At 44.1% G+C, this 25187-nt stretch overlaps 4 protein-coding genes across 5 annotated transcripts; 1 reads left to right on the forward strand and 3 right to left on the reverse strand.

Moving 5' to 3' along the window:
- Nucleotides 1–48: 48 nt before the first annotated feature.
- Nucleotides 49–7644, reverse strand: pdk3a (pyruvate dehydrogenase kinase, isozyme 3a). Its single transcript, XM_047024007.1, has 11 exons — nt 7266–7644; nt 6069–6210; nt 5759–5830; nt 4971–5155; nt 4668–4757; nt 4286–4363; nt 3799–3875; nt 3608–3709; nt 3232–3342; nt 3008–3121; nt 49–2774 (listed from the first exon to the last, which is right to left on the reverse strand). Exons 1-11 carry the CDS (start codon nt 7366–7368, stop codon nt 2625–2627), a joined length of 1224 nt encoding a protein of 407 aa, XP_046879963.1. The 5' UTR covers nt 7369–7644; the 3' UTR covers nt 49–2624.
- Nucleotides 7645–9138: 1494 nt separating this feature from the next.
- slc51a (solute carrier family 51 subunit alpha) lies at nt 9139–14077 on the reverse strand. Its single transcript, XM_047023749.1, has 8 exons — nt 13523–14077; nt 11370–11521; nt 11209–11282; nt 10856–11014; nt 10305–10416; nt 10068–10214; nt 9882–9987; nt 9139–9632 (listed from the first exon to the last, which is right to left on the reverse strand). The coding sequence occupies exons 1-8, from the start codon at nt 13593–13595 to the stop codon at nt 9475–9477; spliced, it is 981 nt and encodes a 326-aa protein (XP_046879705.1). The 5' UTR covers nt 13596–14077; the 3' UTR covers nt 9139–9474.
- A 2000-nt stretch (nt 14078–16077) lies between these two features.
- Nucleotides 16078–24300, reverse strand: zdhhc20b (zinc finger DHHC-type palmitoyltransferase 20b). 2 transcript variants are annotated; one of them, XM_047023868.1, is made up of 14 exons: nt 24209–24300; nt 23703–23825; nt 22989–23015; nt 22120–22214; nt 21907–22027; nt 21725–21794; nt 21586–21618; nt 21290–21410; nt 20275–20407; nt 19846–19972; nt 19618–19710; nt 19392–19507; nt 19235–19282; nt 16078–19113 (listed from the first exon to the last, which is right to left on the reverse strand). In XM_047023868.1, the coding sequence occupies exons 2-13, from the start codon at nt 23818–23820 to the stop codon at nt 19239–19241; spliced, it is 1098 nt and encodes a 365-aa protein (XP_046879824.1). In that variant the 5' UTR covers nt 23821–23825; nt 24209–24300; the 3' UTR covers nt 16078–19113; nt 19235–19238. The 2 variants fall into 2 exon arrangements, with proteins under 2 accessions (XP_046879824.1, XP_046879825.1); XM_047023869.1 differs by lacking the exon at nt 16078–19113 and having other exon boundaries at nt 19234–19282.
- Nucleotides 24236–25148, forward strand: LOC124470121 (arylamine N-acetyltransferase 1-like). The gene has a single exon (XM_047023870.1). It carries the CDS (start codon nt 24236–24238, stop codon nt 25067–25069), a length of 834 nt encoding a protein of 277 aa, XP_046879826.1. The 3' UTR covers nt 25070–25148.
- Nucleotides 25149–25187: the final 39 nt, after the last annotated feature.

Raw genomic sequence — 25187 nt, forward strand, 5'->3', positions numbered from 1 at the left:
TTCTGTATCTTTGGAACCTTTTGGACACACACACCCTCACACAGACTGTTTGTTCGTTGGGAGTTCTCTTTATTGTAGGATTTGATAAATGACGGCACACATTCTACGATTTCTGCCATGCTGAACAGACTGGTCCTGTTAATCATTACTGTAAGAGAGTGCAACATGTATTGTATTCGAATGACTGTTTGGATAGCGGTAACATGATGTTGCATATCTTTGCATGACTTCTCTGTACCAGGAGGAGCTCATGTATACAAAGTGCTCAGACATGTCCTAACAGCAGATACAGTAGGAGTACATGAGGGGTCACTCCATGTAGAAAGAATAAAGTATATCCAATATACTAACCAATCAATACCGTAGAGGTAAACAAAACAAAACGAACAAAAGCCTCAAACTCTCTGTAGACGATTGGAATCCTCGGATTCCCTAAACACTTGTGCACAGTTCCAACCCTTTGAGTGCAGCCTTGCATCCTCTTTGAGGTCATAACTGACCTCAAATGACTGAATATGGTTGCTGTCAACAAAGGGAGGAGTGTAGGAATCGTATAAAAGAAACTGAACTGGTCCTGAAACAGAGCCCTCAGGCCCCTTGCTAGTTTCAACAACACAGTTCAACCCAACTCCAGACATCAATGCTAAAATAACATTTTGATCACATTAGGGGAGCTGTGCAGGGCCATACTGAAGTAAGTATACTGCTTGTTGGCAAGCTGTGAAGGCTTGGCAGTGCTGACACAGATTAGGATTAGATGGCGATCAAGAGAGACATAGAACGTATTTTAGGTTCTCCTATATACTTCCTATTTATTCTTTGTGTCAGTCTCCAATAAACATGGTAGAAGGTAGGAGACAAGGACAGGTGGGAGTCTAGATGAAATTGAAGGACTTCTGTCCGACTCATATCTAACTGGTCAATCAACTAGGCAATCACAACAAGAAACACAGAGAAAGAATCCCTTCTCATTCCAGGGAGGATTCACAGGAGTGTGCGCACAGTCTGGTCTGCATCTGACCACGAGAGCACAGCAGAGGGGGGTCCTGGAACACGCCCCAACATGATCATCAGGCAGATCCAGAACATTAAAAGGCTCAGAAAGGAAATGATGAAATTATTCACCTAAAAAGTATTCAAAAGAAACCCTATTAAATTAACATTCTCTCAAACCCTTTAACAGCAAAACAAGAGCTATTGAACTGAACCTCAAGCTTAAAAAATGCTCATATGACAGAGAAATGGGTATTAGCGAAGGTCAAAGGTCCTGTATGCAAGGTATATATATATATATATATATATATATATACATATATGTATTGCTTCATGGTTTTGATGGAGATATGCATGGCTGACAGACGTGTCATGTTGATAGCCCTACCCAGCTAACTTGATTACTGCATTCCCAGTATATCCATTCTCTACAAAGGTTCATAGAGAATCAGCGAGAAGGGGTAATTATACACATGTTTTAATGCTGGGGTGATCTAGAAGCTACAGGAAAGACAAGGCTGAACTTTTACAGCCACTTGACAACGACCCTTTGGTCCTTCAGTGAACATCGCTATAGTGGGCGGAGCTACGCAGGGTTTGTGTCTGTTACGTAGGTGTTGTAGCGGTAGTGTACCGCAAAAGGTCAGTAGTATTGCTGACAGGAAAAGAGCATTATGTGGTCTACTACTGAGTCCAACCTTTCTTCTCAAATCACCACATATATCACATTTACACATATACAATTCAATCCTAAACTTCTCCCTTTGAATATGTATAATCTATCGAAGGCTTCATATTTAAACATAGCAAAATAAATATATTAATTTTTCTCATCTTTCTGAAAATAAAACAGTCCGAATGCATAATCTGTGTATCTGCTTTGTTCCCATGGTTTTTACACATGACTAAGTATGTTCTCTCTCCCTTTATCAAAGCTTCAGTTACTTCAGCAACACAGGCAGGTGCTGTTACCATGACAGCGGCCCGGTGGACCTTTTTTTCTTCCTTTTTTTGCCCGATCACAGAAATGACCAAAGGAGGGAAGTGAACGCTCCTTTTCATGTGAAACACAAGCCCTCTGTCTCCTTCTCTGTCTCGGGCTGTTGCAGGGGCAAAAACAGGGGTCCTATTATTCAAGACAGAACCGCAAAAGGCAGTTACCTCCAGCAGAGACATGGAGCTGTGAAAAATAGACGCTAGATGGCAGTGGTCAGTGAAGCTAGGAAAAAGGGGGACAGAGAGAGAGAGAGGAAGAGAAAGAGAGAGAGAGGTGCAAACCAAGCTATAATGTCTTGAAACTAAATTCAAACTGTCCATAATCCATAATTAAAATAGATCCAAGAAGAACTCAGCTGACCAGAGAAGTCATCCAATCAGGGTTAGTCGGAGGTGTCCCTAGGGGGGATCCTTTTAAAAAACAAACAAAACAGTAAAAAAAAAACAAAACAGTAAAAGCGCTTGGCAGACATAGCCATCGCATGATACTGACATTGATGCTGACGACCAAAACTAGACTGATAGTTTCCCTAGGACAGTTCGGAACAAGGCCTGTGTAGAGGTCACACTGATCCTACAGGAGGGAGGGGAGAGGGAGCGATGGGTTCCATACTGGTGGAGGTGGAAGGCAAGAGTTATCTTTTGGCCTTGTAGTTGGACTTGCTGGTGTCGCGTGGCTCTCTGCTTGGGTTGCTCCAGTCGTCTGCCTCGGGGCTCGTCTGGTAGTGTCGCCACGCCGACTTGTTGAAGACGGGCAGGCGCTCGAAGGACTCGCTGGACAGTGCCTGAGGGGACGGGTGGGGTGACAATAACATGAAAACCCAGATTTGACCTCACATGGGCAAGGGGAACTGAAAGAGGAACTAGACAACGCAATGTTTTCCAACACTGACTCATCAAAAGTCTCATTCTCACAGTGACTCATGCGTTTTAGGGCGGTGTATTTGATTGCACACCCGTGCTCTTCAGCTCTGCAATAGGCTACCTGGATTGGACATGTCATAATGGCTCCTCCTACCTTCAAGTAAATAACAGCATCCGTCCCCACCCCCTCCATGGAGTACAGCTTCAGGTCGCCCTGAAAGTAGCGAGCATAGAGCCTGGAGATGGGCAGACCGTAGCCAAAACCAGCCTGGGAAGAGGAGAGAGAGTCCAGGGTATAGTATAGTTAAATAGGGAGATGTCAAGCACAAAGAGTGGGACGAAGTTCATTGTATACAGTGTGTCAGTGTGTGTGCGTACCATTGGAACAGCACTGGAGGGCTCAAAGCTGGGGGTGGGGGCTGTAGAGTACATGTAGTTGAACAGGCGGTCAATCTTCCTGAGAGGAACGCCCCCTCCTCTATCACTGATCTAAGAGAGAGAGAGAGAGAGAGAGAGAGAGAGAGAGAGAGAGAGAGAGAGAGAGAGAGAGAGAGAGAGAGAGAGAGAGAGAGAGAGAGAGAGAGAGAGAGAGAGAGAGAGAGAGTGAGGGACCCACAGAGAGGAAAAGAGAGGGAGGGGAGAGAAATAAAGATCGAGGAGAAGAGAGGAAGGGATAGAAAGAGTTTTAGAAAGCATAGTGGCAATTGAAAAAGTCTGTCTTTGTGCGAGTGTGTTTGTGTGTGACACAGCATACCTTTATGGAGAGGTCCTCTTTCCCCAGAGTGACTTTGGCCTTCACTGGAGGTAAACCTTCCTTGCTGTTCTCATGAAGCTCAACTGTGGCCCGCATGGAATTCTGGCCACACACACACACACACGTATTTGAATTCCAGCTCCAGTACTACCAGTTTATGTCCTCACAGATACGGAGGGAGCAGTGCTCACCTTAAAGAGCTCAAACAGCATGTGGAACAGGTGAGAAGGGACATAGACCGCCTGGATGGGCTGGCCTGGATGCTTCACTAGGAGGAGGAAGAGGGAGTTAAGATTCAGGAGCATACACAGTACACCCACGTACATGCATACGCATTCACACGTGCACTTACGTGCCCACACACAAGCACACCCAGACACACCAAACAAATGTACTGTAACACATACACACAGACAACGCTTTCGCTTTCCCTTTGAAGTTAATGAGAAACATTCTGCCCATTGCAATCTCAGCAGGACTTAATCTGGCCTTCTCAGTAAAGAAGCTTTTAATAGAAACCCCCCAACAAAACAAAAGTGAAACTAGTTCATTTCTCGGTACGGCCTGGAGACCAAATTCTCCTCCAATGGCTGAATGGATGGATGAAGTGAGTTTAAGAATGTGTAAGAGAACAGAGACAGAAAACTGAGAAGTTATGAAACATGTAAGAATTCTTACTGTGAAACTCCTCTATCTTGAGTTGAGGAGCGTCGAGGTACTGCTGCTCGCACAACATCTTTGCTGTTTCATAGGCATCTGGAGGAGGAAGTGAGGTAATGTCCCAAAGGAAGTTGCATTTATTTCATAATAATACATGTGTTATAATGGCATTTTAGAAACACAATGTCATATCTTGAAGGTAGATTCCAGAATGTGACATTGCTTCTGTGATGGTAGCTATTCAACTTCCTGTGTCAGTGCCTGCACACATTATATACCTGCTCTGACAGAATTGGAATATCTCCCTTTCTTGAAACATCTCTGGTGAGTTAGTGTATGATGTCACATCCTGGATACTTCCTGTAAATCGTTTGAGACACGGCCCTGGACTGGTGTTTACCTTTTACGACCTCAGCCACATTGCAGGTGGGGTCAATACTGCCGATGTGTTTAGGGTGAGCAGGGTTTGTGTCGTTGCCAAACAGAAGAGCTGCGGGGGGACAGGAACAGGAAACACATCATCATTTGCAAAAGAAAGACCAACCTACTGGATCCCACAAAGTTAAGATGATAACAGTCTAGACATTGAGTCTAGACATTGATATTTGACATGTAGGACGGAGTATGTTTGTGTCTGGGAGAGTGTGTATGTGTGTGTTGTGACATCCCTATTCCCCAGTGTGTGTGTGTATGTATGTCTCACTGTGCTGGTTGATGAGCATGCGGAAGGAGATGCGGTTTGTGTAGAAGCGATCCAGGAAGTACTGGATGCTGCTGCTGATGAAGGGGTCAAATCCAAACTTGTCCTTGTACTCCACCACGCCCTGCGCCATGGTGGGAACCACGTCGTTGTGACGGTTACGGATCTCAATCAGCAGCTCCAGGAAGCTGGGAACGCAGCGAGAGTGGATCAGGTGACATCAGTGCTGTCGGCAGTGCTTCCTCACTTTGCCAATTCCAAAGATCAAACTAGAGTCCACTGACTCACACATGCAACAACCTCCTTTCATAAACCCTGCTTTAGCCAGCTAACCCACCAAAAAGCTAGCCATTCGAAATAACATGGATGGGCTATTTCAACTGAGTGAGTTTAACCAATTCAACTCGCTTATACATGGGTCAATCAAACACCTCTTTGCCAGTTCATGCTGACCAATCACTGTCAGTTGTTTCAGTTGAGAGCCTGTCCATTAAAGTGGCGTTCACACCTGTCTGTGGAATCACACTTTCAGTCAAATCCACAGTGATAAGCTGGGGTTCATATCTGACCTGGTATCTAACTTCCTCAGTCAGAGTTTTTCATCACTTTGTTATGGTCTACTCTCCCCTCTACCTTTCCAGTCAGCAAGACTGCTGTATTTAGCACACAGGATTAACTCCAGGCTCCAGAGGTATACATACTGTATTACATCACCCTTGGACACACTATCAAGCGGAATAAAGGTCACTGATTGGGAATGATCAGTTTAAAGTTGAGCCGTTTTTACTTACTCATTCAAGGCATGAGGGTCCTCTGGTTTTCTGTTCTCATACCCCAACAGCTCCACAAAGCTCTGCATATACCTGAGGACACCCAGACACACGCGTGTGCACACACACACACGTACATTTACACAGTGAGTAACATTGTCAGTAATGCCATGGGTGAGTGGTCTCATCTTTAAAGGAATCTCTGTGTAAACATACATACTGTATCCAGCTCCATGTGTCTGACGTGTGAGCATAGTTGGGTACTGTGTGTATGGTGCGTGCACTGCATCAAGGCTGTGTGTGTGGGGTGTGTGTACAGTGTGTGTCTCACCATTTCTGCACCAGTTTGACTGAGGGCTGGCTGAGCAGGTTGTCAGGCAGGAGGTTGACTTCCCTCATGGTGTTGGCCAGTCGCACCGGCAGCTCCTTACGCAGGAACATGTAGGACGTCTTCTCACAGGCATTGTCCCTTCCTGGGATAGAGAGATGGCGACTCTTACTGTCTGCAGGGATATCATCTCTAGGGGACAGACATGCGGACTACCTCATGTACATAGAGGCCCCATGACTGTGGCACTACACCACAACTACACTTCAATACTGGAAGTTGGAACCAGATAATTCTATTGACTTATCCTGATCCATGATTGGGAGGCAAAATCTGTCAGTGTGAGTGTGTGAGTGTGTGAGCGGGAGCGAGAGCGAGAGAAAGAGAGAGAGAGAGAGAGAGAGAGAGAGAGAGAGAGAGAGAGAGAGAGAGAGAGAGAGAGCAAGAGATGACAGTTTAGTCTTCTTATCCATATCTTTGCCCATGCACATCAATTTTATGTCCACAACAACAACAAACACACACACACACAGGTACAAACATCTTGCTGTGTCAGAAGTCTCAGGCAGAATGAAAATGGTTACCCGATTGTCTAAATTTCCCTTTTTTTTACTGAATTGTGAAAGCCTAAAACCAAATAGGCATCCAACTGTTTAACAAGAGACTGGTTGAACCAAGAAGTGTACAGGCACACTAGCCAGTGAGTAGCCTACATTCTGACTGTATGTCTGGCTCTGTTAAAAGTTAATAAATTACAGCTGGCTAAGATCATCCTGTATAAGTCATGACTGAATATTTTATTATTAATAATTGTGGCGCCTACTGTTATTGGCAGACCACTGTATGTCCATACTTAGCTTTAGACGGGGACGGGATTAAGCTGTTAACATGGCGCTCTAGGACGTGACCAGTGTCAAGTTGCATCAAATCTCCCACATCAACATACCATGTGGCAATTCAAGTGTAGGCTATGCCTACAGAGTATAATGTAAAATTATTGATATTGCCAGTAAACAAACCCAGACTACATGCACACTGTCTGACGATGTAATATTATTGTGTCTCTGCCATGATTCCGCACGAAAGAATCGTGATTTTAAAAGTATGTATAGATAGTCCCGACAATTTAGTCTTTACGTCAGTGAAGAAGAGGGCACTGACTGAGAGGAAGATGACAGTTCAGTCAATAAGGCTACTTACCAAATTCCAAAAATTGCTTGATTGAGAGTGGTGACGGAGAAAACCGAGAATAATATTCTATTTTTGGGTTGCTGATTTTCAAAAGTGTTGTAAAAATCCTCATTGTACTATAATGATTGTGTCTCCCCTATATGCATAAGAATTATAGCAAAATTATAAACACCGAGTGTCCACATACTAGCCTGCAATAACAGTGACCGCGTAACATAACAAACAAATTGTCAACACCAAAAAAATTTAAGTATTGCACCGGTATTAATAAGTGTGCAATCAATTACATACGTTTCTGATAGGAAAACTAATATAAAAACATTGGTTCTCCTGAATGGTTTCCGTCTCCGAATTGTTGCGCGAGACTGCACGTAGAGAACGTTCTCAAATTCAGAGTCAACCGCACATGACGGCGACTGTTGATACTATACTATGATTGGTTCACAGAATATGCTAAACCTACATGTGACTAAATATTGAATAGTGATTGGATATGTGGCCTGTCCTGTACAAACACTGTTTGTATTGCTACTCTGTATCAATTGAAACGGAAACAGTTTCACTAACTATAGACCAATTATTTGTTTGTAAACAATCGGGATGCGCGCGCACGGTGGCTGCAGAAAACCGGGAAAGGATAGCATTTTAAAAGGCAAAAGGACCACACGGATAATACAAATAGTTAGATTTAAAAAGACCAAAAGCGTCGAGGAGGACATGCCTTTAGGAGAGAAAGCGATTACCCAATGATCTGTCGCATCAGAATTTTGATTTGGGTCACGAAAGTCTTGAAATTTGAGTGAGAATGTCGCCCGATACAGACCGCATAGTCGAGCGGCAACCATGTCTTCACGTCATGTCACAAAGTTCATAATTTTACACTTTTACAGTCAATTCTACATTTAAAAAGTCGAACAGGGCAGCTTTCAAGAGATATGGGAATTCTGCTTTTAGTCAGCTGGTCCGATTATTTTTCTGATTTGTTTAAACTGGCAATCTGAGTGAGACTACATCCCAGTTACACTGTTTTGACGTTAGCCTCAGTCAGACTCGCTCACTGGCAGTGTGCACAACGTTGTATTTCACTCCATTCTACACCAGAAACGTCAGGGAGGACTGCCTAATGTAGATACGAGTCTGGTGAAAATAGCCAGAATCTCGGATTTCTTTAACCTGTCTGTTTCATTCGTCATTTGCCTGAGAAAGCGACCTCCGTTAGCCAGGCTAGTTTTGCCCGATCACTTGGACAGGCTATTTAAGGGTATCGGGGTCAAGTGACTTTTGTGCATAGACAAGTGAACGTAAATGTATTTGTCCAAAGGCCAAGAGCCTCAAAAAGTTAATATCAAGCCCTGCAATCCAGTGGCCAGAGATATATGATGACCTGAACGACACTCCAAGAGTAATAGAACGGGGAGAAGTTCCTTTTGCAACCCACATGCGCAGTTGAGCCTGCTTGACAGTTGTGTGACGTAGAGTGATAATTGGTCTATAATAAAAATGATTATCTAATGTCAGAAATAGATAAAAGTGGATGAAAATGTATAGATTAGACTGTTAGGGCAACACATACACAAACATCTGTGGAACAGGAGTGTTGAATAGAAAAGGATTGCCATAAAAGGCATGTTGGGGCAAATTCCTTAATATTTTCACATGTACACTCACTATGAAAATCTACACGTGATTTTAAGGAATGTCACACGGGGAAACGTGGATTCATAAGGCAACTACCTCTCAAATAAAGTTAAGAGCAAAGTTTTTCTCCTGTTGACTGATCTGTCTGTGTGCAATGACCCATTATTTCACAGTTGCAAGATCTGTTGAAAGAGAGAGAGAGCATGCAACACAACAGGCAGAAAAAAACACAACACCACGTTCATCTTGATAAAATTTATATTATAAATTGATTGTCCATCATGATCATGCATATTGTGAAAGGTACAAAGTGGGATACAAATATATTCCTGAAAGCATATAATAGACTCATGTATTGTTTCGTTTCAGTTTTTCATCAGTATCAGTAGAAGCAGCTCACCAGACAGTTGTCATTTTTAAAATGGCATTTGTTCCATACAAAACAGCTTCCCCTAACTTGGGGTATACTCCATGGGTTGGATATTATAAAGGGGGATTTTGTATTGAAAAAACACATGAAGACACACAGACACAAACACACACTGTATAAAGCGTTCAAACACACAAATATCAACACAGCTCAAGCAGTGCTCGGAGCATTGGCGAGCGCAGGAACCATCTTGGTGTTCTCATCATCTTGGCTGTGGTCAGGAAGGGGGTCGTACTGGCGACGGTACAGTAAACGAGTTACCAAGGTGATGATGAACATCTCCAGGATCAACAACTGCTGACTCATCACTACAGAGAGAGAGAGAGAGAGAGAGAGAGAGAGAGAGAGAGAGAGAGAGAGAGAGAGAGAGAGAGAGAGAGAGAGAGAGAGAGAGAGAGAGAGAGAGAGAGAGAGAGAGAGAGAGAGAGAGAGAGAGAGAGAAAGGGCCAAGACAGCCCAGTTGGCCCATTGATACCAGGGAATCTATAGCACATTTTATGCAGATCAATATTGCTGTGTGCAGGATGGAGGATCCAGGGGGTGGGTGAGTAACTTACAGTAACCGCGGGCCTGGGAGGAATACGGAGGGGCACATGCTATGGTCCCATTCATGGCCAGGATGTTGATGATGGCTGACTGCAGCTGGCTCAGGACCAGTACCAACTACACAAACACACAATGTATGTGTACAAGGTACTGTAACCATAAGCTGAGGGGTTATCAGGGTGTCTGTTGGGACTGACCTGGTACATGGCATATTTGGGGATGATCTTGAGGCTACGCAGGGTGGTCCTGAGGTGCATGAACATGATGGCCACCGGCCACAGGGCAATGATGGTGAGGACACCCACAAACGGGTTGATCCAGATAGCAGAACCTGTTATGGACAACTGGGACACACACATACACACACAGATGACTGACTGAGTCTCCAAACCCTAATCTGCCATTGGGAATGTGTTCCCATGATCCCAACTCACATCAGTCAGCTCAAAGTTGCCATTTGTCCAGAGAATTATTGACAGGATGGTGAAGACCACCTTCAGCACAGCAAACTGGAAGGAGCCCAGCTTCAGCAAGAACAAAGTCCGCCTGTAAGGATCAAATGAAACATTCATTTGAGTCCTGAGTAAACCTCACACAAGGTAATAGCTAAGTAAGTATACCAGCTTTGCTCTTTGAACTTGAGGATGCATACTTTTCAGAGTAGTCCTGAGTAGACCTGTAGTACAAGGCCATGCCCAGCAGGGGGAGTGTTTGGTGGGTCATACACAGTGAGAGGTTGAGTGTCCTACAGGTGATTAACCTGCTCTGAGGCCTCACATTGTCAAGCTTCACTTCAACAAACAAAAGGGCTCGTTGGATCGATACTAACCCAAGATATTTTCAGCTGTACAAGAAAAGCCTTTTAATAACATGCCTTGAATTTAAAAGGAGTATAGTTTTGTCAGATCCAGACCATGTGTTGAGCTACCCTAACCCACCTGGCCCACCCCTTGACCCTCCCCACCCAGAAGTTGCCGTGGGTTACCGGGTTATGGCGACGTGAGGCAGACAGGGGCAGCAGCAGCAGCACGGGCCGGTGCTGATTCTCAGGGTCTTGGTCTTGGAACGCAGAAGAAAAGCCTCGTCGCCCCCCGCCTCCTCGATCATCAGGACCAGGAACTTGAACACCACGATTGCAAAGTAGCTAAGTAGAAGGGGAGAGTTCGTCAAAGTGAAGTGTTTTTGAGTGAAAAAACACACTGACTGTATTTTGACACTGTTTTGATACACAGTGTAGGTTTCCCTGCTCTTTCAGCTCCATCTCCATAGGGCTTCCAGACTGAAACAACACGAGGGAGAGGAGAGAAGGTGCAGAGCTCTGCAGTAAGTGTGACTTACGTTGCAGAGGTCATGTCAGTAAACATAGTGGCTCTTGGAATCCACATCCCCAGACATGACATGGTCCCAATCACCTGAAAACACACACACAGACATTACTATGGAGGTTTTATTTCTGTTCTATTCTGTTCTTTACCAGCTGTGTGGTCCCATTTTCTTACCGGTGCTGCCCCATTGACCCAGATGATAATACTCTTCTTGTTGGAAGGCACCTTTTTGTAGATGTAAACGCATTCCTCTATGTAGACCAGCATGGATGCCGTCGCCATGAAGGTCAAAACTGAGTACAGGATGATCCCAAAGATGTCCAGCTCTGTGGGAGGAACACATACGCACATAGCTGAGCTGGAACCCAAAATGCTATTTTCAAAAAGCCACCTGACACAGTGAAGAGACGATCCCTAGAATGGATTTTTTTTTGTGTGTGTTTTTGTTCTTCTGAACGTAAGAAAAGAAGACAGGAATCTGGTGTATGAAAGTCTGGTGAAGGCATGGTAGGCTTGGTATGAGAACAATGTATATCTATATTGAGCCATGGTACCATAGGTTTTCTAATCAGTGTGGTATGACTGTTTTTGAGAATAAGGAACAGATGGAATTAACTGGTAATGGGTTGTGTGTTCCGGGAAACCTGCGGCTGTGAGTGATCCAGGTCTATGAAAATAACAAACAAGAAACCCGTAATGGCCCAAAACGAGCACTTCCCACAGAAGACATTCTTGCATGCAAACACGCAAACACCGTAAAAAACTAAACGTATCTGATGAGAGTGTACAGAGACATAGTGAGCCTCTTCCTGTTTTTGGGAAATGTGTGTTGAAATAAAGTCGGGCGAACGCAAACATATGGATATAATTATCGACTTCATCCCAACAGCTGTCTTCGTTCCCAAAAAGAAAGTGTGGTTGAAGGACATGAAGTTCATGATGTGTCATCATTTGTGGGTTTCTTGATTCATTTCTGATGAACAGGAGGTGGCACAATGTCCTCAGGCTGAGCATTTTGGAAATGTACAAATTGTGCTTTCTCTCTGTTTCAGACCCATGCCACACACTTCTGCCTGTCCGTCCCTTCTGGGTTGTATGCCCCACCATATTGACTCACACAGAAAACAAAACTATCTCCATTCCACTTCTCGTATGTCCACCTTCAGTTGTTCAGTTCCCTCAGATCATCCTGATTATACCACTTGAATTGATTGGGTCCTGGAAAAACCTTGCCCAGGGAGACAAAACATCCTCATACCATTCTACAGCCTTTGACTTCTTAAAAAGATCATACTCCAATACAAACACTACTGCATTGGTTGCGGCCTCCCAAATCAATTCAACACCCTTTTCAATCCTAATTTCATAAAGATGCAATTCATGTCACTCTCATTGCCCTTAGATGGCATGAGAATTATTTACAAGTATAAGTCCTAGTTCTCTCATTTGAACGCATGTGTGCGCATGTTCATGCATGCATTTCAGGTTATTGAGTTTGAGAGTTGACTGACATGATCTCTCCAATGTATGGTATTACATCTCTTTATCATATCTTTCTTCATGTCACTCTGCTTATTGATCTTCTCCCTTGAAATTCATTGGGAAACAAACTTCGCCCAAGGTCACACAATAAAACTTTTCAAAATGTATTTTTCTCAGCTCATTAGACATCTGCCAATCTTCTAACAACACACTCATTCATTCCAAGAAGATTTCATAAGCACTCCATCTCTGTGGTGTGTCTCTAAATACCTTAAATACGTTGGCAAAGTGATTTATTAACCCTGAGCCCTTACATAAATTCATCCCTTAAAATTCCAATCATTGCATGTCAAGGCCGTAGCCATGGAGTCAACATTGGGGGGGACGAATTATTTTTTGTAATGATAATTTCGGACAGCGTGCGTGGCTGCCTGTTGTAGCGTAGCAAATTTATATTTTTATATCAACATATTGGGGGGGACGTTTTGACCAGATTACGGCCTTGTTGCATGTTAATCCGAGTGGGTCTACACACCCAATGGCTGAAAGCATAATTGATCAAAGAAGTTTAAATGTTCACTGACAGCGAGAATATGAATTACACTTAAACACGCCAGGATAAATGTCTGATTATGGATTTGCAGTAATTTCCTACCAAATTCTAAAAAGTGTTAGTTGTGTGTGAAATAGCCTACAGGATAGATGGACATGACTAGATCTTATAGGCTATATGATATATGCTCCGACAGGTAAGAGATAACTGGACGGAAAAATATTATGAATGAATTGAGTGTGTCAAAGCGCACAAAAGTTTATACAAAATCTATACAAAGACAGTTACTTACGAACAATAATGTCGATGGCGAGTGGAGGTCTGTCCATGCAGCTGGGGTCGATGGTACGGTTAGACGGGTCCATCCTCGTGGTTTTGATAGAGCGAAGAGTCAACGATGGTCGGTGATCGAGCTTTCTGTCACTGACATCAGCCTCTCTGAAACTTTTACTTTTCCCAATAAACTTCACTACCGTGGGCGAACGAAGGACGGTTACAAGTTTCCAAATTGTTGTTGAAATAGAACCCGCCTTCTGTTAAGCAACGGATGGCAGACCCTTGACAAATCACTGCTGGGTTTCCATCCGACGTAAGGTTACCTACAATTCGAGGGGCCAATTGTGCAAATCACGACAGTCGCTCAAGCGTCGTGAATCAACTCAAACCCTCCCTCTGCGTTTTTCTTTTTGGGCGTCTACAATTAAAAGTGCTTAAGCGATCAAATAGGCTAATGAACGGCCAGCGAGAGAAAAATTATGGCGCAAATAAAAAGAAAGGATGCTTTTGTGTTTTGTATTTCGTTATTTAGCGGTATACACTTACAAAAACACAAAAGGGTAGCCTAGAGATCGGATAAAAGGATGTGTGTGGGGGGGGGGGGGGGGGGGGGGGGGGGGGGGGGGGGGCGGGGGGGCGGGCCCTGCAGAGAGGCATTCCTCAGGATCCTGGGTGAGCCTGACATAAGCGCGTTCCCCATCACATGTCCTGCACTGCCATGGAAACAGCAGCTAGAGGCGTCATCATGTGAGGCTTTTGCAAGGCTTGCCTGAGTTCCCCTCTTTAAAATCAGAATACATGCAGAGGCCTATCTTTGATGAACACATTCACGAAAATAACAAAACAACCTCATGTGAGTGTCAGTGTGTCAGTGGACACTTATTAGTTCATAATCTGAGTAATCCTCTCAGAGTTGCCTCCATGCTTTTTCTTGTGCTCCTGAGTTGGGATCTGATTTTATGATTTGACCTTGATAATAAACATAGGATCGTTGTTCTAATACAGTTGCCCACGACCTGGTCATCCCCTTCCCAGTCACAACCTCAGATGAAATAACATTTGCTTGTGTTTCACTTGGAAAAGGAATGAAAACGTATCTCTCTACCTGTGGCATGTTCAAACACATTAGACTGGAAGACACACACACACACACTCACACACACACACACACACAGGCACCCACACGCTTTTAAATCTCAAAGTGAATTGTACATTTATCAGACTGAATCTCTGCATCACAATGTTCAAGTCCAGACAGATGTGTACCTGGCACACCTAACTTGGATACTCCTAAAACACCCCGGACAAACCCCAGACTGGAGTGAACTGGTAACACCCAGAATGTATACAAGAAGGGTCAGAGCCCACTCTGAGGAGGCTTGGGTCCTTTGAAATTTGTAGGACCCTGTGGGTTGTGGAAGGTATTATCTTCTATGCGGTTGTCTGCTGGGGCAGCAGCATCAGAGAGGTAGACTGCAAAATTACTGGACAAATGATAGGACAGGCTTTGTTTTAGAGGCCAACTCTAACTGTCAAAGGTGGCAGAAAGGAGAATGATGACCAAACTTTTGGTCCTTAAAGACAACACCGCACATCCACAACACAACATTCTGGCTGAGCATTGAAGCACTTTCAGCAACAGACATATCCTGCCGTTTATTTTTGCGTTGATCCTTCTGATGTTCATTTACGTAATAGAAGCTGCCAGAACAGAATTTCCTTTCGGTGATACATAAAGTTTAATTTAATCAAATTCAATGTTATGTAATCTATACAAGTGGATAATTTCAAGGACTAACAAAGATTTTAGTTTATAGGAGAAATACAAAATATTAAACAGAATGTAGGCTCAGAGGACAGTGTGTTAAGATCTTTAATCCATTGTAATGCAGGCTAACCCAGAGTGGTTTCAGTGATGGCCTTGTAGGACTTGAACTTTACAGATAGGGTGCTGTTTGCTCTCAGAGACTGTATGTCACCCAGATCAGAAAAACACAGAGGTTGTTCAACTCCAGGGTACACATCAGTTTCTCTCCACACAGGAAGCTGTACATATCCTCACACACACACACACATACAGTGAGACAGAGCCACTTATAGGTCTAGTCAGAAATAACAGCTTGGGATTTATCATGTTTCATCACATCCCTTTTGGTGTGTGAACTCACTGTTTCTCAGTTAATGTTTACCTGCAATGGCTAATGACATCAGAAGCCAGATGCATGATTCTACAGGTCCAGCAGGAGTCTCATCGGGGATGGGCCCAACTTCAAACAAAACCGTGGATGTGTATGTGTGTTTTGCTGTGATAGTAAGAGTGCAAGACACATACCTCACTAGCAAAAAGCTTGGATTCAAAGTTCAAATGAATAAAGGCAGTTGTGAGTTCAGAGGTCGAGGGAAGGTTTCATTGTTAATGGATGGATTCTACATTTAAAATGATTTCACTTTCTCTTTGTTTCCATCCTGATCGATCATAATCTTTTTAGTTTCGTTTTCTGGTGATATCAATGAATCCATGGAATAAAAAGACTGGAATCTCAGAGATAAAAAAAACATCTATTGTTATTTCTCCATGTTAACTGTGTATAAGCAATTACTTCATTCACAAAATAGGAACGGTAAAATTAATCAGACAAGAAAAATATATACGCAGTGTTTTTACATAATCAATATATTTATATACACACACACACACATTGTAAAACATGACTTTGTAACAAAGGAAAATATTAAGCTTGCGATAAGCAGAGTACAAATACACCTGCACTGTGCATGCAGAGAGAGGTTGTGGGTTAGTAAAATCATCACCAAAACAGTCCAACATTATGGACATTTGACATTCCCTTTGTTAAAAGGAATCACTATGGCTTCAGTTATATGTGTGGAACATAAGTATGAGCCTGAAAGTTAGATAAGTCTGCTGAAAGCTAAAAATAAGAAGATATGATCATTTTGAACAGCGTTATCCCCCCCCCTCCCCCCACAAAAAACACGTAAACAGCTAAGCTTCATGCGTTCAAGCGGTAGTGGTATGTACATAAGTAATGTGTTAATAAAAAATCTGTGATGTGTCGCCATTCAGAGGCATTTCTCCCAAGAAGAAACAATATAAAAGAGCACTCAAGTTGAAGTTTGACACAGGTAGTGTCTCGGGCAATGCGCTAGCAACAGAAATCTGGTCCATCCAGTCCATCTGAAGCATAGAAATAAGTGGATAGACTGGAGAGCAGCATATCATAAAGGATATGCATGAAACCCTTTACCAAGAGAAAGGAGAGGGGTACTTTGCCAGATTTTTTTTTCTCGCATATTACCGCACTTTAACCGCATTTTTATAGGAAAAAGGAATGATGATTAGTGTAATTCACAACTAAACATAGCCCATCTTGAATCTTATACTTGTAGTATACTAAGAACACGCTGGCTGTGGCTAGAAAAGGTTGTCTCTGCTCTATCAGCTAGCAGGGAGACAGGCTGGACAAACGGATATGGTCTGGGTCAAAAGGAAATTGAAAAGTAAAAGTGGTTTCCAATTCTGGTCCTCTCAATCCCCTGCCCTGCATATCTTAGATGTTTCTCTCTTCCAACACACCTGATTCAAATGAATGAGTCAAGCTCAGCAGAAGCCTGATAACAACCCATTCATTTCAACCAGGTGTGTTGGAAGAGGGAAACATCTCAAACTTGCAGGTCAGGGGGTCTGAAGGAACAGGACCAGGAAAAGCTGGAGTAAAATATGAAAAAGAATGCAGTAAAAGAAAGCCTGTGCCCACAAACTAGCATTGTCCCTTTGCAGTACATTCAGTATGACATCACAATTTCCACTGACACACACACACACACATCACTACTGTAACTCCACAGCACAGGAACAGCAGGTTGTATAATTGGACATGATCGGGGCTTGACAGATGTCCATACAGGCCTCTCTTTATATACATTTCAGCCTTTGACTTAACACAGTGCAGCCATGTTTAAGTATTTGGTTTGATACTGAATTCTGTTGGTATCCGAAACCATTATCTGTCATTTGATGACATCCAGCCTTTCATGACCCTGTTCAGTCATTCACATCATCTCAGTCACAGATGTTAAACAATGACACAATACAGCTCATAACTCAGCACTTTACACAAGCTGGGCTGCAAAGACACATGATTCATTTCCATGTACAAAATGGTTGTGTGGACTGCCAAAGGTGACCATAAGCAGTGAGGCACTACTTTTTGGTTGAACAACAAATTCTGAACAGTTGATAAGTACATCACATGACCTGCAGCTGGAGGAGTCCTAACAGCTAGGAGTGTGGTAGGGCCCCCTGCTGGCCAGCGCTAGTACTGCAGGGAGCTCCACCTGCAGCAACCAGAGGTGTGCACAGGTAAACCTTGTGAGGAAAAATAAAATACATTTTCATTTGGTTTCTATGACACTGGCTAATGAGGTGAAAGCAGAGGTATCATCGCTCACACGTTGTAAACACTTCACTGTTCAGAAGTAAGAGTTTCAGGTAGGTCAGCCCTTTATTTGGCAACCAAAAGGTGGGCTTTGTAGGTGAGGAGGTTGTAATCCGATATGTAAAAACAATCATTTATCAATGCCGATGACACTGAACTAAATCAAGCTAACAGATGAACACATAAAGCTGATCATTCTAGTTTCCAACAACAACAAGCGCTTATCCCTGTCTCCACACACAGAGGTAAACACACACGCACGCACTCTCCTCATCCTAAAAGAAACACACAAACATCCCTAATCTTTTTGGACATGATAAAAAGCAGCACATTTGATCCGATGGACGTCAAAACTTAATCTAGAAAGTGCAAATGCGCCATCTTGTGCTCTGATATCCAACTCAGGGGTCTGTGCCCCCCTTTCACCTCAGCATGGTTCAGTCCAGCATTTCATACACGAGGGGTGCTTTTGGGGTACAGTCCAGATTTCAGTTCCTAGCCATGAAATCTATCTATGGTGTGATCTAAGCACTAGCTCAAACAAGTAAACACAAAAAAGTATCTTCATTGTAGTACTACCAGTCAGGGTGCCATTCATGCCCCCCTTCTATAACCACGGAGTGAAAAATCTGTAGAAAAAAAACACTCCAGTCCCAATGTCCAGTTCCCAGTACTGACTGGTTCCTATCCTTTTCTGCTTCCTGTGACTTCCAATCAGATTTTGGCACAGTAACATCGTGATTGATAATTATTCCTGCCATCATCTTGTGATGCTTGCATTCATTAACAGTCTAAGATCAATGTGAGTTGCAATAATTATCAGTTTTTTTTGATCAAGGTAAAGAAAAGAGAGTGTGCATGATTTAGACTGTGTATACACACAGTAGTATAAGTGTGTTTGTGGGTGTGATGGAGGGCCTGTATGGGGGGGGTGACGTGTGTGTGGCCAAGCTGCTGATGTTTAATTAACAAGTCTGTCTGTCTGCTGTCTCCCCGCTGGATGAGTCTAAGGCATGCGTGTCCAGGGCTATGCCGAGTGGGGTCATGTCTGTAGTGAGGAGTGGAGTGCTAGGAGGAGGTTGTTTCCATGGCAACCAACTGAAGTGTAGCATTGCTTAAGGCATTATATAAAAATTGCTGGCGTTTTCTCCTGGGGGAGGGGGGGCAAGAGAGGGACAGATTAACAACTGAAGTCAAGTATGCATAACCTCTTGCGTCCTCAAGTCAGCCAATGAATAACAATGCGGTCCAGATCTGAGTGATTGGCTCACCTGGTTATGACTCGCTCTCCATGGATATTGTGATGGTGTCACTCTCAGCTGAAACACAAGCCAAAAGTCAGATGCCAGGAAAAAGAACAAGAATGAAGGAAGGAAGTGGGGAAGGTGAAAACCTGTTGCCTTAGTAACAGGGCACCCTGGAACCTACCTGGTTCCAGGGTGTCCTTCTCCGGGTGCTCCTCGGCAATGTTGTTAGCGTGCTGGTCGTTGCTAAGGAGACGGTTTTGGGAGTCGCTGAGTGGACTTGCTGGGACATCCTCAGCACTGTAACGAACACAACTGTTTATCACACGGCTCCAGTGATACAGTTATTGCACACAAACAACTGAGAGACCGCTAATAACATTGACGTATTATTAGTGTTCCAGGATCACCTTTTATTGGCCTCTGGTCGCTGCAGGGTGACTGTGGCCTGCTCTGGGTCCAAACTGACCAATCGCGTGGGGAACGTCTGACCATCTCCTTGACTGGACACACCAAAGGAGGACAGACTGATTGTTAAGACACTGGTCATTGACAAAGAGCTCATTCTAAGGCTGCAAATCCACCGTTTCTAGCCAATGGTTGACTGGGGTCTGCAGCCCGGACAGTGTCCGTCTCACCCAGTGAAGATTGGTAGCAGCCAGTACTTCTTCTGGTCTCCAAACACCTGGCCAATGTTCTTGCGGAAGCCCAGGGAAAAGCCGTTCTTGTCAGAGCCGGTCCTGAACACGGGCGCTCTGAATGCCTCTAAAACAGAGACAACCAGGAAGAGGGAGACACAAAGAGAGAGCAAAAGGGAAGGAAAGAGAGAGTATGGCAACTAGGCAACAGACAATTAGGAGCTGAAAGGCCTGTGTTCTGGCATGAATGGAAGAGCAATGGGTGGGGGTTTAGGTGGAGGATAGTTAAGGAGTGCTGGGGAGTAGGAGTGTGTTTATAAGGTTGGGGCAGAATGCTTGTATATCTGGGAAGGTGAATGTGTGTGTTTTTGTGTGTGTGAGAGAGAGAGTGTACATGTCCGGTAAGTGGTGTGTGAGAGAGTGCGTTACCTATGGTGGATCTGTTCTTCCCTACCAGCCACAGGTGGTAGCTGAAGAGAGACAGAATGCTGATGCAGAACATGGCCGCCACAAAAAAGAGAAACAAGACATGGAATTTGGCGTGAGTGTCTGGCAGCTCATTCTGGGGAGGAGACGGGAGGAGAGAGAGAGACAACGTGTCAACACAGGAACAAGACGAGAAGAGAGAGAAAGAGAGAGAGAGAGCGAGAGAGAGAGAGTGACACTGGTCTTCACAGCAACCACGTCACAACGGTACGACACATCACGGCACACACACTATGACAGCATCGGCAGGCAGAAGAGCACGCTGACAGGAACAGCAACACTAAGGCTTTGGAGGGGTGGGTTACCTTGGGGCAGTTCTCTGCCGATTTCCTCCGGCAAAGCTTTAGTACAAACAGAGACAGAATGGTTAGACGAGGGTACAGAGAGAGAGGGGGGGACAGTTCAGGGAAGGACAGGGGGTGAAAAGGGGGTTAGGCCAGATGTGGGGTGAGGGAGGGAATGAGAGAGTGTGGGGTGAGAAAAGGAGAGCAAGAGATAAGAGACAAGGGATAGCCGAGAAGACAATGGTATTATCTATTGAGAGGGAACAAAGTGAGAGGAGGAGAGGGAGAAAGGGGAGAGAAGGACAAGTGAGCAGGGAGGAGTAGGGGTGGCGGCTGAATGGTGGGACTGATGGTATCGATTGTGGAACGGGCTGTGAAGGGGTGAACAACCAAAGGGAGAGAGAGAGAGAAAGAGACTGCACAATGACCCTGTTTGTGTGGAGGAGAAGAAGGAGACAGAGTGAAGTTAGTGGAGGAATGAAAGGAGAGAGAGGGCTCTCTACAACAGAGAAGAAGCACAGTTAGGAGACTGGTCAGCTCCCTGTGGGACAGGCACACGCACACAGATGACCTGTACCAGACCAAAGCAGTAGAAGCTGGAGCGGAGCCCTGCTCTGTGTTAGAGGGATGGGTGGCAGAGCGCGGCTAAAGATGGGCCTGGCGTCTTTACTCACTGTCCAGAACTTGATGAAATACTGCAGAACGGTGGCTGCAATGAACAAACAGTACACCAGTGAGTAGGCCAGGAAGAGGATGAAGAACTTGTAGTTGGAGAATCCCACGCAGTTGTTCACCCTGAGAGACACACACAGGGACACACACATAAACACCAACAGAGAGATACACATACACACAGGAATTTCAGTTAGTACTCCACTTCCTCATTCACAAGAACAAACTGAAGGACTACATACGCCACACTATTTTAACAGTTTTGTATTTCAGTGTTCGGTGACCACAGGGTACATACCAAGGACAATGGTGATCCATCTTGAGCACACACCTTCACAGGTAGAAAGAGAAAGATGAGAGGACGTGTTAAGGAATACATGACAGGGGAACTTTTTTTCTGTTTTTTTTGGAAGAGATGAGAAAGGCATGAGACTTACATGTCACAGGCAGAGCAATGGTGGCACCTGTCTGGCTTGATCACCTGACAGCGATCGCAGTATCGGACAGCTGCACAGAACACACACCTGATCAGAGGAACTCTACACTGGGCCAGTCTCAAGAAGTACAAAAGGGCATGATCCCAAACACCCACACACACACACACACACGTGGTACACACCTCCGGCCCCAGTGCGTGTGTAGAGCGGCAGGTTGGTGGCAGCTCGCCACAGGATCTCCTGCTGCGACTCAGGCCTCTCCTCCTTCTCATACTGCTCCTTCTCTGCTTTGGGCAAGCAGAACTGAGAGACACAGGGAGGACGGAGAAATATAAACATATACAGAGTCAAACATTAAACACACACACAGAAATGTGCTGGATTAGTGGGGATACCTCTTTGGAAGGGTTTGCAGGTCTGGAGAAGATGGTCTTCCAGTACGACCACACAAACATGATGAAGAAGAGGTGAAAGAACACCAGGTATATTACTGTCGAAAAAACAGCCAGTCAAAACCAGCCACCCATGAACAACTACTCATGTCTACACTAGCTGTTGCTATTTCTAATATCAGAATATTTATTTAAGTTGGTTCTCATTCTCCCTTCCTTAGCTCAGTCTTCCTGTATCTGGCCCTAGAGCAGGTCAATCGTAAGTAAAAACAAATAACTGAGGACATAGTGGGTCTTATCTGGGCTAGCAGACTGACACAGCTGAGGTTTGTGACTACTGACGCAGTGTTACCCAGACCTGCCCACGCTTCAGGCCAATCTTAGCACCACCACTGAATAGAGCTGTCCTACAGCCACTGACACTATGCTGAGCCTCTAAGCTCTGTAGAGCTGTGTGTGTGTGGGTGTGTGGGTGTGTATCCTCTCAGTTGATTAATCTCTCAGTTGATGAGAAGTATGACTTTGTTCCAGAGCCCCTAAATCTTACAGATGTGTTTGTGTGTGCGTCCACTCTCAGTTGATGAGTACAATGATGTTGTCCTTGACCACCTACAATTTATAGATGTGTTTTGTGTGTGTGCACTCTCATTTGGATACCCACTCACTCTAGTGGACTCTTAACGCCAGAAGAGTTCAGCCTGTGCCAAAGTGTGTCTGGTCCTGCCAGTGCAAATAGACTACATTTCAGTGGACTAAAGACCTACAGCCCCTTGCCCAAAACAAGGATCCCAATGAGCAACAAATGGGCTCATTTCAATAAAAGCCATCCACCCTGTGAAACATCAATCCTGTCCAAACCACACTCCACTTACTCTTTTCTCCTATGTTGGGGATGGTGACTGCAAAAGACAAGAGGGAAAACAAAGGGTATTGATAAAACGTTAGTCTTAAACGCTGCCTCAATGTCATCTTGATCTACAGAAAAATAATACATTTTATTAGACAGGATCAATAATCAAGCGTCGTCACCTTTCACATAATTTGGATCCTCTAAAATGCACTTGTGTACTCGTCAATTTTGACAATGAATGCACACAATTACAGAGGATAAATGATGCCACGCCCATATGATATCTTATTTGCACACCGGTTAGTCTACACATCTTAGTCATTTATGATAGCTAGCCAGGTTGCTACATACCTGTGAATCAGGTATTGACATGAATAAACAACAAGAAAAGCTAGCTACTAGCTGGCTAGCTAATTTCATTGCAGTTACATTCTGCCTAGGAAAATAACTACCAGGTTGGGACTGGGAGTAGTAACAACGGGAGTAGTAACAACGGGGCCATACTCCATACTCCATACTACAATTACATTAAAATTTGAGGGAAAAAAAATCGCTATCAAATGTGGTGGGTATTTTAGTTTGGCAATCCATTGTTAGCTAGTTAGTTGCCGAGCTGCAATAATTTCCTTCTTACTTCCTGTCCAGTTGTCAGGCTGATACAGCTATCCAAAATACCGCACGCTCAGTCTCGACGCTAAAACATACACTTTTATGAACTAACAGGTGTTGTACTTACAAATGCAAAGTTCCACAACATATGCATAATAGGACCAGCAGACAACCAGGGCGATGAAAATAACAGGTATCCAGGCTAAGCCCCGTTGACAGCATCTCAGTACATGGGTGGGCGCCATCTTTACTGTGACCAAAATGTAAGGGTGAGCGCTAATGTGACGTCAAGACGAAGTTTTAGCTCTTTCACAAAGGCGATTTGATTAATTGAGGATTTGGAATAAGCTACCTTGTTTCTAACTTGGTAGAATTGTTAAACTTTACACTTACACAATACTATTAAATTATCAAAAGTTAATAGTTATTACGCCTGTAGATAGCCTATGTTATAAATTTGATGAGATACGTGGACAACAAAAAGTTTTTTCTCATAGCCTAAAGATCATGAAAAAACTTGTGTTTATAGGCCGTCAGGAGGCGAACTCTTCAAACAAAGCCACCATGGAAAAGTGAAAGAGAAAGAAGACTGCAGCAATTTGGACACAATAATTTAAGCAGCTGTTTACGTACCTAGAGCTTCACAAAGTTAGCATTTGAATGCGCCGAAAAACTCTCGTTAACAGTTTCAGATCACACTATCAGATGGATCAACATACATATTTGCATCGCATTGGATATGAAAAGCCTGCGGTTGCAACCCAGGACGTTCTCATGTGCGTTCATCGCTGTCACCTAATGACAGTACCGTTCGAGAACCTCACTGTGCATAGTGGTGGGCGAGTGAGGCTGGAGCTTCCACTGCTTTACAACAAGATTGTCAACCAGCGCCGCGGTGGATTCTGCTTTGAGAACAATGGGATTTTCTCTTGGCTTTTGTCGGAAATAGGTTTCGAAGTCACTCTGCTCTCAGGGCAGGTCAGGAACTCCATCACCGGTTGTTACGGCCCGCCGTTCGACCACTGTATTTCCATGGTAAACGTTGATCGAAAGCGTTGGCTGTGTGATGTCGGCTTTGGCGCGGCAGGTTTCGAGTTTCCCATTTCATTAGAGACCAGTGAGCCTCAAGTTCAGGGTCACCGAGTGTATCGGATCAGGAAAGACCAGAATATGCATTTTCTCGAATGGCAAGACGAGGAAAATGTGGGGCTAGCTGGAAAGTGGTCAGAGATTTACAAATTCACTCTTGAGGCACGATGTAGAGAAGACTTCACTGCCATGTGCGACTACCATCAGAATTCTCCAAGTTCCATCTTCTTTCGCAAGTCCCTCTGTTCTATCTTAAAGCCAACTGGAAGGCTTACCTACATGGGGTACAAACTCATCACCAGTCAGTTCCCTTCCAAGGATGGAGATAATATAACCAAGACCACGAGGGAGCTAAGGCACGAGGAGATCCCAGACATTCTGAAGGAAATTCGGAATAGTGCTTGAATCTCCCCTAATCCCAAAGGATGAAGATATTACACCCCCTCCTGTTATCTATTGAATTTAAAAACAGATACTTTTAACAATTACACACCATTAATGTACAGTATGTAACATGACAAAA

The sequence above is a fragment of the Hypomesus transpacificus genome, chromosome 8 (assembly GCF_021917145.1).
Source record: "Hypomesus transpacificus isolate Combined female chromosome 8, fHypTra1, whole genome shotgun sequence".
Taxonomy (NCBI): domain Eukaryota; kingdom Metazoa; phylum Chordata; class Actinopteri; order Osmeriformes; family Osmeridae; genus Hypomesus; species Hypomesus transpacificus.

Excerpts from the sequence above, each read along its gene's own strand:
- pdk3a (XM_047024007.1), bottom strand. The coding sequence starts at position 7,368 with ATGAGGATTTTTACAACACTTTTGAAAATCAGCAACCCAAAAATAGAA. Across the intron at positions 3,343-3,607 it reads AAGAGGACCTCTCCATAAAG|ATCAGTGATAGAGGAGGGGG; the intron begins GTATGCTGTGTC and ends TCTCTCTCTTAG. Across the intron at positions 2,775-3,007 it reads ATGCTGTTATTTACTTGAAG|GCACTGTCCAGCGAGTCCTT; the intron begins GTAGGAGGAGCC and ends CCGTCCCCTCAG.
- slc51a (XM_047023749.1), bottom strand. The coding sequence starts at position 13,595 with ATGGACCCGTCTAACCGTACCATCGACCCCAGCTGCATGGACAGACCT. Across the intron at positions 11,522-13,522 it reads CGCCATCGACATTATTGTTC|AGCTGGACATCTTTGGGATC; the intron begins GTAAGTAACTGT and ends TTCCTCCCACAG. Across the intron at positions 9,633-9,881 it reads CTCCCAGGCCCGCGGTTACT|TGATGAGTCAGCAGTTGTTG; the intron begins GTAAGTTACTCA and ends CTCTCTCTGTAG.
- zdhhc20b (XM_047023868.1), bottom strand. The coding sequence starts at position 23,820 with ATGGCGCCCACCCATGTACTGAGATGCTGTCAACGGGGCTTAGCCTGG. Across the intron at positions 20,408-21,289 it reads ATTTCATCAAGTTCTGGACA|AATGAGCTGCCAGACACTCA; the intron begins GTGAGTAAAGAC and ends TCTCCTCCCCAG. Across the intron at positions 19,973-20,274 it reads GAAGAACAGATCCACCATAG|AGGCATTCAGAGCGCCCGTG; the intron begins GTAACGCACTCT and ends TCTCTGTTTTAG.
- LOC124470121 (XM_047023870.1), top strand. The coding sequence starts at position 24,236 with ATGCGCCGAAAAACTCTCGTTAACAGTTTCAGATCACACTATCAGATG.